Source organism: Aethalodelphis obliquidens, unplaced genomic scaffold (assembly GCF_003676395.1).
Source record: "Aethalodelphis obliquidens isolate GAN/ISIS:26980383/991018 unplaced genomic scaffold, ASM367639v1 scaffold4, whole genome shotgun sequence".
NCBI lineage: Eukaryota > Metazoa > Chordata > Mammalia > Artiodactyla > Delphinidae > Aethalodelphis > Aethalodelphis obliquidens.
In genome coordinates this window covers 114,768-127,822 of record NW_020837948.1, presented here as the reverse complement: position 1 = coordinate 127,822, position 13,055 = coordinate 114,768, and the positions used below count along the sequence as shown (strand labels likewise).

The following is a 13,055-nucleotide window of genomic DNA, read 5'->3' as shown; positions in this document are numbered from 1 at the left end:
CTTTCCATTCAAATGGGCCTCAATATTCAGTGACAGGACCACTTTAATCTCTGCCCATGAAAACACATCGAGAGGAACATCTGTCATGGGTTTTTCATAATAACATTTTTGCTAATTGATAACAAGATAGTGATGGTGATTGATTTTGTCCCCAGTGATTCCTGAGTAACTTCTACTCTGCACATAACTTCCAGAACAGTGTCTAGGTGCCCACATTTCCCTCGGTGTCCCCTCCACTTTGAATTGAGTTTGAAGACACAGGGCAATGCATCTTTCCAACACATAGGTGGTGCAAGTCAGGTTCTTAGGTTTCAGCTGCTCCCTGTTAAACAGAGCTTAGCAAACAGTAATTGAATAAGAAGGCAAAGCCCTCAGAGGAGCAGGAAACAAGTACAATTTTATGAAAAGGATTATGCAGCACAACAAGGTCAAACCCCGCGGTGGTTTGTTTTCCTCTCCCTTGTATTCCTCTTCAATCAGCAGAAGAGGTTGTTATCAGTTGCTGGCATTATGACTGGGCACATCCGCCCAGAGTCAAACATGCTGCAGTCTGCAAAGTCAGCAGCAGATTGCAGTGCTCTGCAGTCCAGCCAGAACAGCAGAATTTGTGTAGCTGTGTTCCCTGTTATAGCTAGAATACCAAATTGGGGATGTTCCCTTAAAGGGGCATTTGAGGGCAAAAACAATGAAAGCTTTTCCTGTTTCAGAATAGACTGTCCTTCCACTAGTGCTGCTTTAGGAACATAGACCTGTTTTGTTTTGTTTTTTAATTGAAGTATAGTTGATTTACAATATTGTGTTGGTTTCAGGGGTACAGAGATTCAGTTATATATATTCTTTTTCAGATTCTTTTCCATAGTAGGTTGTTACAAGATACTGAATAGAGTTCCTTTGTGCTATATAGTAAGCCCTTGTTTATCTACTTCATATATAGTAGTGTGTATCTTAATACATAGACCTGTTTTGAGCAAGGCAAAGCCAAAGCCGGTCCTCACAGCATCATTAAACCCAGTTTTCCATGGTATTTAATCTGTGCAAGGACCCTGATGAGCTAATTTAATTTTCTCCTGAAGTGCTATATATATGTGAACATCATCTTAGAGATGCACATGAAATGGCTTCTTCCATACTTTTAACAGCTACATGGAAATATTTAAGAAACAACTCATCGGTGAACATCGTCACTAGGAGATCATCGTTTTTGCCATATTAACAAAAACTCCCTTTGTGATTTTGCAGCCCCGACAACCCAACCCTGACTGGCGTTACTCTGCCTCCCTGAGAGCAGGAATGCACAGGTATGGCTTTCCCTCCTCATTTCACTCAGAAGTTACTGCAACTGTTTGACTCAGATAAACTGTCTTCATAGGCCGGAAGCAGCTGTCAAAACTGAGAAGCTTAGATACTTTGCCAGGGGAATGCAGTTGTTTATATGTCTCCGTGTCTATTCCTTGAAACATTAGAAGTGGTCAGTGCCAAATGCTTATCAAGTGCCGGCAAATAAGAATCTCCTGTAAAATCACAGATACAGGCGACTGTTTACTTTCTCTCATTAAAATTTCTATAAGGAAGTAGCTTCAACTTCTTTCATCCCTTCCCCATCTGTACTTTCTGTCCTTCCCTTAAAATTATAATGAATACTGATGCTTTCAGACTTGAGTACATTGTGTAATATATATGCACTTGTTGTCTACCTTGGTTTTCCATCACACATTGACTGTTATATCCTGTTAACCACAGTAATTGTTGTTCATGTTCACCCCTATTAGAGTCTCCTTATCTTTTCCATCTTGTTGCTATCTTATTGCCTGCCCTCAGTGGCAAGAGCTCTTCAGAGGATGAGCCATGTGAAGGGATTTTATTGAATATCTGGAGACCAAATCTAGCTTACTTTTAAATTAACCTAGAGCAATAACATTACTTTAAAACTCAGATTAAATATAATTTTGCCTTCTCTATTTTGTCTCTTTGACAGTAATTGATTAACTACCATTATTCCCAGACCTGATCTAGTATTCATGCCACCAGGCCAAATAAAAGATTCATTGTTTGTGAGTGTCTTTGGGAAACCAAATGGAGAGAGCCAAGCAACTAATGTTCACTACCACCAAAATAACTTAGTTTTAAAGAAGAAATAAACTCCAGACTTAAGCCCCTCAAAATATCTGGGCAACTCTTGAGTAGATCGTCACCAAACCTTGATCAATTTCTAAAGAGAGAGCTTACAGAGTATGTATTGAGTTAATGAAAAATTAGTTTTAGCCTGTTAAAAACACATTAAATCAAAATAAATCAACATATTCCCAAACATTACATTACAAATTGAGCAGAAATCATTATAATGGGTGCTCTTTCTGAACGAGAAGCAATCAGTGAAAACTGAAGATCAGTAGTTGGCTTGGTGAGACATCACATTGGAATCTGGTCATAACTTTAGGCCAGAAACACTCATGCAGATGCCAGAATACTAGGTTTCAGAAAGATTCTTTCTATTTGTTAGAAACCAGCTTATGCTTTTGCCTGCACCTGAGCTATTGTGGTGGACTATATGATAGGAAAAAATGTGGTTTACAATACCAACTTCTTTTGTCCCAGTTGAATTAGTGCTTTACTTGAAAAGTACCAAAGCTATAAGATGCACCTTTAAAACTATATTAAAATAAAATACTAAACTATATCAGTTCCTTATTCCATTTTCAAATGAAAAAAAAAGAAGCCACATGTGTTTCTATTCAGGATTCAATTAAGATATTATGAGATTCAAGTAGGATAAGAAATGAAATAAAAATTAAAACTAAATGTTATTTATTCCTCACAGTGTAGCACATGGAACATATGTTAAAGTTGTGAACTTAAACAACACTCATCTTTTTCACACATACGCTTGGCTTCTTGGCCTTTCTAGCCTCAGATATCATGTGCCTGTTCCTTTGAAAATTCTGCTTTGAGCTGAGCTGGTTCCTAGGGTAGTTCCATCTTCAGAGTGAATCTAATTGAACCCATACAATTTGCTGGTAGAATCCACCAACACCCGAAGGATATTAATATTTGGAAAAAAGAGAAGATCTAGGGTGTAGATGAAGGAAAGAACAGCAGTAGGGCAGAGCTTAATGAGTGAATTTCCACTAGATATGTTGTTTGAAGTCAAAGAGTAAGAGGATATTAGGAATTCCCTGGCGGTCCAGTGGTTAGGACTCTGTGCTTTCACTGACAAGGGTGCGGGTTCAATCCCTGGTCCGGGAACTAAGATCCCATAAGCCTTCTGGCACGGCCAAAAAAAAAAAAAAAAGAGTAAGAGAATATTGAACTTAGAGATGACCTTCCCCCACAATATTTCAAGTTTTCCTGCTCTGTTGAGTCACATGACCCCTTCAGGCAGTAGTACTCTAAGTTTTACTTTAGTAACTTAACTTCCGAGATGAACCAATGCCTAATTTCAGAGAGTCCTCTTATTTTGGTGAGGGTTTTCTTGGGTGATATTTACTCTTAGGGTCCCATTTGTTCCTTTCTTCATCCAGAAAATATTGAGGGTCTCATATCTGCTAACATTACACATACATAAAGAATATGATGTTCTCTCTGCCCTTGAACAATTTACGTTCTATCTCTACTTGCCTCTAAGGATCTCCCAGTTCATGTCTCACTCTCTGCAATATTTCATGATGAATTAATCTCTTCTGAACTGGGATCCATGAGTGCTGGTGATAAACTTCCTCTAGTCCCAGGAAATGTAGGGTGGGTTATCTATGAGGAAAAGATACAGAAAGAGTAAAACAGAAAATAAAAGTTAAGAATTAATTGGGCCAAACTGGAATAATACTACAGTTACCAGCAAATAATGTTCGTGCTTTCCTCTTTCCTATGAGAACCCAGAAATAAGAGATCTAGCAAAAGAGGCTTGGGGCTTTTGAGAACAAGCTCTCCTCATCTGCTTTGGCATTAAGACGATAAAATGTCATTAGCCCTCTGATGGGCTTCCTGTTAGATTTAATGAACACCACACAGCATTACTGAAAACCAAAATTGCTATAAAGATAAAACATGTTTATCGCCTGCATGGTGTAGCAGACAAGTAAGTCAGCAATGCTTTTACAGTTGATGCAAGGTGACTGCTCAGTGGTAATTGCTTCAGTTCAAGCATGAGTAAAAACTGTTAGCTGCAGCCCTGCCTCCAGAGATATGAGCACTTTCTGAGGGTGGAAGGAGAGCTGGAAAGGCATTTATGGTCTAACTATTATTTGGGTCTATGTGTTTACTCAGTTCTGTGCACCTGGAAGAGGCTGGCATTCTACGAGCTGGTCCAGGAGGGCCTGATCAGCAGTGGCCAACAGTATCCAGTGCGACACCAGGTAAAGACCCAGGGTCTCTCCCTTCTTGCTTGGATTCTGGAAAGCCATGAGATGACCTGTTTTTGTAAGACCAGGAATGTCAGTGGCTCTCTTTTTATTCTTACTTCTTTTTCTTACATGTGTGACTTCCTTACATGATTATGCAGGAGTATTTTGATTTTCCACTTAATGTACTTCAGCAGTTGAAAACAAATAACATAAGGGTGTGTGTGTGTGTGTGTGTGTAAAGTTATTTTCTGAAATAACTGGGTACATTTCAAATGCTTAGGCTGTCCGAACTACAACAGGCAAGATCTGGTGGCCTCATGCACAAAGATGACACTGTTAGCAAAGATCTTTTGGTTAAAGGTGATGGAAATCCACTCAAAGTAGTAAGCAGAAGGGAGACTGATAGATTGATTAACAGATAGATCGATGAAATGGAGTTTCTCATGGAAGTGGAAAAGTTGTCAGAACCAGGGCACCACTCTGGTTGACTTCAAGTCACAGTCAGGCCTCCTCCTTCCCTGACATGTACATCATTCTGCAGACTGAATTTTATTGCCTTGACATGCACATTGCCAAACATGACCAGTCTTGCAGTTTCTTAGTTCAGAGGACCAATGGGAACTGATTCCTAATCCAAACTTTCAAGAAAGAGAATCTGCCAGATTAAATCAAGAACCCAATGGCTGGGTGAGCATAAAAAAGTTGCCTAAACTCATATTTCCTTATTTTCCTTATTCTTGCCCAATCACTGAAGCAGTGTCATATAATACAAATATGGCTTTGGAGGCCCATCCCTGTGGCAGTTATCAGAAAGGAAGGATTATAGAGACTGCAAATGTTGTCTACCATAATCCTCTATTAATAGAACATGATGATGATGGTAATAGTTACTAATAATTGAGCCACAATATACCCAGACACTGTGCCTTGTGTGATCTCATTTATTCCTTGAGACAATCTTGCAAGGGATTTATTATCTCTATTTTACATGTGAGGAGCTAGAGACACAGAGAGACTAAGAAACATACCCAAGTTCACATAGTTTGTAAGTGGCAGAGGTAGGATTCAAACCCAAGTGTGTCTAGTTCCAAATCCAAGTGTATCTAGCTCTTATATTCATAGCATGGCTGGCTTGCAAGAATCCACCCAAATCCAAATGCATACATATATGCATACATAACAGATTACATAAGCGTATGTGTAAAAAGTTCTTTCCAAAAATAAGCTGGTGCCTTTCAAGTGATTAGGCTATGCAAGTAACATGTGCAGCTAAGGGCCCATTTTCGCTGGCAGCTCTAAGGGTTTTCGTTGATTCTAATCAGCCAGTATTTGCTATTTATGAATATTGTATAATTCAACTAAAAGTCACATTTGTTAAAAAAAAAAAAACAAATGCTCGAGTTAAAGCAATTCATTAGAGAGCTAATATTGCCAGATGGCAAGGGGAAAAACATAAAATAGTTCATTGACAAATCTGCAACCCTAATGCCAGTGATGGTGTGAAGGAGCGATGGAGGAGGAAGTGGTTTTAGACTACCAAGTGCTGCAGGATGAGAGGCATCTGAAAGGTGAGAACTACTCAATCCTAGCAGCCCCATGAAATCATGCCCTCCTACCCTGCCTCCATTTCAGGGTTTTTTCTTGTTCTTATAGAGACTTTGTAGGTCAGGCTGGTGAGCCCAAAATTAACTTTGAATACATTCTCCCTTTCATCAGTGTTGCTGGTTGGTGTGTATTCCTAGGCCAGTGGGAAATAGGAACTGTTTACTGATTATTTTTATCTGCATCTGGCCCAGGGACTCTCCTTCAAATTCAAAAGAATGTTAAGAACACATCTTTTTTAAAAAATTTATTGAAGTATAATTGATTTACAATGTTGTGTTAGTTTTTGCTGTACAGCAAAGTGATTCAGATATATGTGTGTGTATATATACATATATACACCTATTCTTTTTTATATTCTTTTCCATTCTGGTTTATCATAGGACATTGAATACAGTTCCCTGTGCTACACAGTAGGACCTTGTTGTGTATCCATTCTCTATATAATAGTTTGCATCTGCTAATCCCAAATGTCCAATCCTTCCCTCCCCCACTCCCACTCCCCCTTGGCAACCACAGGTCTGTTCTCTTTGTCTATGAGTCTATATCTGTTTCATGGATGGGTTCCTTTGTGTTGCATTTTAGATTCCACACATAAGTGATATCATATGATATTTGTCTTTCTCTTTCTGACTTACTTCACTTAGTATGGTAATTCCTAGGTTCATCCATGTTGCTGCAAGTGGCATTATTATAGCTGAGTGATATTCCATTGTGTATATTTACCACATCTTCTTTATCCATTCATCTGTCAATGGACATTTAGGTTGCTTCCATGTCTTGGCTATTGTAAACAGTGCTGCTATGAACATAGGGGTGCATGTATCTTTTCGAATTGTAGTTTTGTTCGGATATATGCCCAGGAGCGGGATTGCTGGATCATATGGCGACTGTATTTATAGTTTTTTTGAGGAACCGCCATGCTGTTTTCCGTAATGGCTGCACCAATTTACATTCCCACCAACAGTGTAGGAGGGAGGAACCCATCTTTCTGACAGAAGAGAGGGAAGGAGTCGCCATCGCTCCACTGCCCAAATGTCCTAACTCCTCTTGTATAATCCCTTCTCTCCAGTACTATACCTGGCTGTTGAGTCATGAGTCACAGTTTTCATGGACTGAGCTGGACAGAGCTTATATCTTCCAGTTACTCTATGGGTGACCTAACCATACTTTTCAGCATACCTCTGCACCAGTGATAGGACATTAGAGAGATGTTCCTCTGTGTTCTGCTCTGTCCTTTTGGTACTTTAGGGTTTTAGGACTCAAAATATGTTCTGCAATGTTTGGAGGGAATATGGCATAAAGATGAAGATTATGGTTTAGAATCAGATCTGAATTGAATTCCACTTCAAACTTACTTGCTGGGTGAGCATAAGCAAATTGCTTAAATTCATGTTTTCTTAATTACCCCATCTGTAAATTGGGTATAATTATAACACCTATCTTATCTGGTTGCCATGATAACTAAAGAAGAAAGAGCTGAATATAGTGCTTGACATATAGTATTAATAAATGTCTATTTTTTTAAAATTATTTATTTGGCTGCGTCAGGTCTTAGTTGTGGCATGTGGAATTTTTCGTTGCGTTGTGCGGGCTTTTCATCGTGTCACACAAGCTTCTCTCTAGTTGTGGCACTCAGGCCCCAGAGCAGATGGGCTCAGTAGTTGCAGCATGCGGGCTCTCTAGTTGTGGCACATGGGCTCCAGAGCACACAGCCTCAGTAGTTGCAGCTTGCGGGCTCGCTAGTTGTGGCTCATGGGCTCTAGAGTGCATGGGCTCGATAGTTGTGGTGTGTGGGCTCAGTAGTTATGGTGTGCGGGCTCAGTTGCCCCGCAGCATGTGGGATCTTAGTTCCCCAACCAGGGATCAAACCTGCGTCCCCTGCATTGGAAGGTGGATTCTTAACCACCGGACCACCAGGGAAGTCCCAAATGTCTAATCTTTTTATTCCTTTTTTTCTGGGATACTTTCGTTTCATGCAGTCTGTGTGGTGGCCTTCGCTGGTAGCATCGTAGCGAGAATTCAGTAGTTCTCATTTCTGAACCCAGATACAGACCCTCTAAGGTTGTCTGGGTCATCCTGACATCTGTACAGTCCTGTCACCCCCAGCCACCCTCCTGGAGATGGCATGAGGAGAATTTATCAGTTCTGCCTGAGAAAAAGGAAAAAAACTTGGTTGCTTTCATTCCCAAGTAGAGCCTGCCTTTCACTGATTCTGTTGCCCTTAGTGTTCCATGACGAAAGTGCAGTTGCTTCCAAAAGGCTTCCTAGTGGCGCCTGAGTCTCCTTTCACTTGTGTCTGAGACCTTCTCAGGAACCAGCACCTTCTGACACCAACACCTGCAACAGTGGCAGCCATGGGAATAGAGAGAGGCCTGCTGTGACCGATCCCCCCTCACATGTGTTCTTTGTAGTTGTTTTTCCCTACTGATGAATTCTTTGGCTTTGTCCCCACACTTTGTCCCCATTCATTTTCACAGTCCACAGAAGCCTAGGCTAAGATGCCACGCTCTGAAGGAATCAATGGGGACATCACCAGGTGATGTTTCCTGCAGGATAAACAAGTCGGGCATTAAGTCTGTTAATCCCAATTGTTGGCCACTTTCTCCAGCCTTGCCTCTGTGTGAGCAGACCTGGACCACAGGCTTCTTATTTCCTCGGCAGCTCAGTGAGACTGAACAGGGAAAGAAAAGGAGCTGAGTAGGGAGTGCACAGCACACAGTCATCCTTCAGATGGAGGAGTGTGTTGGGGGGCTGAGGGCATTAAAGGGCCAGTCATTCGTGCTTACAACTCTTTTAACGTTCTCAGTGTGCAAGCTCTGAACAGGGTTTAATGAGTGCCCTCTTGTGACAGTTCCTAGAGAGAATCCCAAGAGGTTATAGAAAGACTGTCCCTGCCTTCAAGAGAGCTAGTCTGGCTTCAGGGCCCCTGGCTGCTTTGCTATCTTGACTGGTCCTTCCAGGCTCCTCTTTCTACACTTCATGGGATCTCAGGACTTACCTAAGGCAGCAGTAAATTAATTTTAGAGTGAGAGATATTCGCTATTTTCAGAAGAGCTCAGAATTCAAAAGAGCTCAGAGCTCAGCCAAAGAATTCATCAGTGGAGGAATTCCGAAATGCACAACACTGCCAAAGATAACATTCTAGCTTTTCAAGGAACACCCCAGAGGATCTGGGGCTGAAGTGTGAAAGGTTAATTAGGTAGGTGAGGCAACTAAGGCCATGAGGTTTCCTTAGAGAAGCTTAGTTTATTTTATTTTTTTGGGGGGGCTTTCATTCTTCTGTGTTGTTGCCTGCATTATCTCTGTCTCTTTTTTTTATGGGGGTATAGTTGTTTTACAATGTTGTGTTAGTTTCTACTGTACAGTGAAGTAGAGTTCCCTGTGCCATACAGCAGGTTCTCATTAGTTATCCATTTTATACATATTAGTTAGTATATATATGTCAGTCCCAATCTCCCAATTCAGCCCACCCCCAATTTCCCCCCTTGGTGTCCATACGTTTGTTTTCTACGTCTGTGTCTCTATGTCTGGCTTGCAAACAGGTTCATCTGTATAGAGAAGCTTAGTTTAGAGTGACTGCACAGGGGTTCTCAAGGTATGGTTCCCAGAGCCACACTGACAATACGTATCAAATCTGCAATTCTCGGGCTGGGGCCCGGCCATCTGTGCTTTAAGGAGGCCTCCAAGTGATCCTGATGAACCCTAAGGTTATAGAGTTGAGAGTAAATATTTCTGAGATTGTCTGATACCTTTGGAGGCTCAGAAACCATGCAGGGAAGCCATCTGTTTATGATTCTTACAGGAAGCCCAGCAATTGTATGTTCCTGGGACCATTACATAACTTTTCTGAGTCCCAGTTTCTTTCTCTGTAAAATGGAGATAGTAGTAGTGTCTACCTTACAGTGTTGTTGGCAAGAATTAAATGAGATAATACACACAGCCTGGAGAACACTGTTTAGTAAATGGTAGTTATTTTTATGATTTTTCAAGGTATGAGTCTATCCTTCAGCTTCAGAATTTAGGTCTGAGTTGTTCTGAGTAGTCTCTGTGGGAAGGCTTTATTATAGAGCAGATTTTTTTAAAAGCGCCTTTTTGTGTCCTCGGGGGATTGTTTTTGCCCTGGTTTGCTGCATCTCTTTACTCTGTGGAAGACGGACAGTTTATGTGCCCTAGTTTTATAGGGAGATTCATGCTCTTATTTGTCTTAGGGATTCCTACCTCCCTGACTAAATCACGTCCCCACGGAGGGGCTCCATGGAGACTCCATCTCTGATTCTCCCCCAGAAAGAAGCCATGATCCTTAAATTTGGGGGAATCCATATAGGAGTACCGTCAACATGAATTTTTCCACATCATGAGTGACTGCAGCCTCAGGCCTTGTTTGAGAATTTAGAAAGCATGCAGTTGCACTAACCTGCTCACCCTCAACTTCTGCTGTTGTCATGGCAACGATAGTCCTGGGAGATGTGTGCATATCTTTATCAGGAAAAAAAAAATAAGATCTGCGATCTATGTGGGTGGAGCAGCTCCCTTCCGTCAGTATCCTCCACTCTCACCTTGCATCTCACAGCCCAGGAGTGCCAGCTTGCCTTAGTTGTGTCTAGTAGCTGAGGAAAGTAAGTCCTTGTGTAAGATACACTTTTACCTTCCCGGGGCGTGGAGCTCATCATGTCTGTTGGAGTTCTCTATGTAGCTTATCTTGTGTGTTCTGACCTGGCCTGGAGGGAGGGAGGGAGGTGGTGTGAGAAGGGGAATTAGAATTCTCTACCCAGGAGAAGCCAGGAAGTTTAAGTCTCTGCTGGCTCCATCCGTGACTTTCTTCAACCCCTTCTTAGGAGAACTCTCTGCACCTCTATTTTTAATGGTCATGTAAATAAAAAACTAGAATGAAGAATTCCTGCTTTTCCTGAAATCAAAAGTTTCTGTTGAGTAAATAGATTCTGAGATATTTCTTTCCCTCCACCCTGTATTCCCTGCACCTCTCTCATTTTTCCTACACCCGTTCTTCCAGGTTCGGTAGCCCTGGGCAGGATACAGTCAGGATTGGGGCCGTGATACATAGTAAAAGAATTTCTTCTATGTCAGAGACCCACAACAGATCATGTGCCTCCTGAAAATCGAATCCCTTGTGCACTCAGACGTGTGCTCCTGGGCATACATTTTGGAGAGGAGAGTGTAGTGAGGAGAGAGGAGGGGCAGGAGCTGTTCTCTTAGGCCGCAGTTTCCTTCAAATCCCACAGATGCAGAGAAGCAGCTAATGCAGGGTCAGGAAATGGAGACTCATTACAGTCCCTTTGGTTATCATTGATCCATCTAATGAGCCACTGGAGCAGTACAGTCTGGCCCCTGCAAACTTCATCATGAGAAACAACTTCTGCGTATGTCTTAGGAAAATAATACACTTCATTCTTCTTTTGTTTGAGTGTTGCTTGGGACAGGAGAGTTTCTGAATAACCCTCCCTTCTAACTTTCTCTACACACCATCCTTTGTAGCTGAATTTTTTTTTTGGGGGGGGGACAAAATTTTATTCCAAAATGCTGGAATAGATTTTCTTCTTCTTCTTTTTTTTTTTTAACATCTTTATTGGGGTATAATTGCTTTACAATGGTGTGTTAGTTTCTGCTTTATAACAAAGTGAATCAGCTATACATATACATATATCCCCATATCTCTTCCCTCTTGCATCTCCCTCCCTCTCACCCTCCCTATCCCACCCCTCTAGGTGGACACAAAGCACCGAGCTGATCTCCCTGTGCAGTGCGGCTGCTTCCCACTAGCTATCTACCTTACGTTTGGTAGTGTATATATGTCCATGCCTCTCTCTCGCTTTGTCACAGCTCACCCTTCCCCCTCCCCATATCCTGAAGTCCGTTCTCTAGTAGGTCTGTGTCTTTATTCCTGTCTTACCCCTAGGTTCTTCATGACATTTTTTCCCCTTAAATTCCATATATATGTGTTAGCATACGGTATTTGTCTCTCTTTCTGACTTACTTCACTCTGTATGACAGACTCTAGGTCTATCCACCTCATTACAAATAGCTCAATTTCATTTCTTTTTATGGCTGAGTAATATTCCATTGTATATATGTGCCACATCTTCCTTATCCATTCATCTGATGATGGGCACTTAGGTTGTTTCCATCTCCGGGCCGTTTTAAATAGAGCTGCAATGAACATTTTGGTACATGACTCCTTTTGAATTATGGTTTTCTCAGGGTATATGCCCAGTAGTGGGATTGCTGGGTCATATGGTAGTTCTATTTGTAGTTTTTTAAGGAACCTCCATACTGTTCTCCATAGTGGCTGTACTGTAGCTGAATTTTTAAGCCCCTTATCGAAAGGGAAATTCAAGTTTCTGTTGGGGAGATCCTAGGGTCTCAAGGACCAAGGAAGGGTGTGTGTGTGTGTGTCACCAACTCTGCTACCTGACTTGGCTCAAAGACGACAGGCCACCTGTATGTTTGAGAGCTTTGTGGGGAAGCGGAAGTGGCGGGTGAGGGTCAGCAGTTCATTCTGTGGGAAAGAGTGCTTGGATTGTATAGAATTGGTGGGCTTGGAGCGCCTCCCTGGGAGGTGCTTGGACGAGAAAGACCTATTTATGGCCTGGTTTGAGGGCAGAGGGGTAGTGATAACTTGTAATGCCTTTAAGCTTTGCAGCTCCAGCAGGCGTTGCCCTCAGCCTCACTGATTCTAGTAAACTAGAAACGAGAGCTGGTCCCCAGCAACAGCAAGGATCTTTAATGACAAATATTTTCAGAGCAACTCAGTCCAGATTCCAAAAGAACTTGAAAAGTTCTTTTTCTCAGAGGCAGTTAGCTTTGCAGTTGAGAAGGTCATTGCCTAACCTGGAGAAACGTATTCAGGTCAAGCACTGGCTGGAGACTAGGGGCCTCTAGGGGAGGGTCATAAGAGAGCTCAGTCAGTGCCAGGAGGCCTGGAAATGAGCCTGTGGGTTGGAGAGGAGCCTCTCTCTGCCTCAGCGCTTGGAGCTTGTTACCCACAGTTACAGAAAGGACAGGGAGAAGAGATGGATACTGTTCCACTCTCATCTCAGTGAGACCAAGAGCTTCCCCAGCAGTACGCTGCCTGGAAAGGTCTAACTCCAAGGCAGT

The 13,055-nt window shown here is 42.0% G+C and overlaps 1 protein-coding gene across 1 annotated transcript in view; it reads left to right on the top strand.

Annotated features, from left to right (window-relative positions):
- The window catches only part of PCDHAC2 (protocadherin alpha subfamily C, 2), a 44,729-nt gene that overhangs the window by 10,464 nt on the left and 21,210 nt on the right, over positions 1–13,055 (top strand). The window contains exons 2-3 of the mRNA XM_027095201.1: positions 1,240–1,298; positions 4,261–4,349. Coding sequence (XP_026951002.1) covers positions 1,240–1,298; positions 4,261–4,349 — 148 coding nt within the window. The remainder of the gene's footprint in view (positions 1–1,239; positions 1,299–4,260; positions 4,350–13,055) is intronic.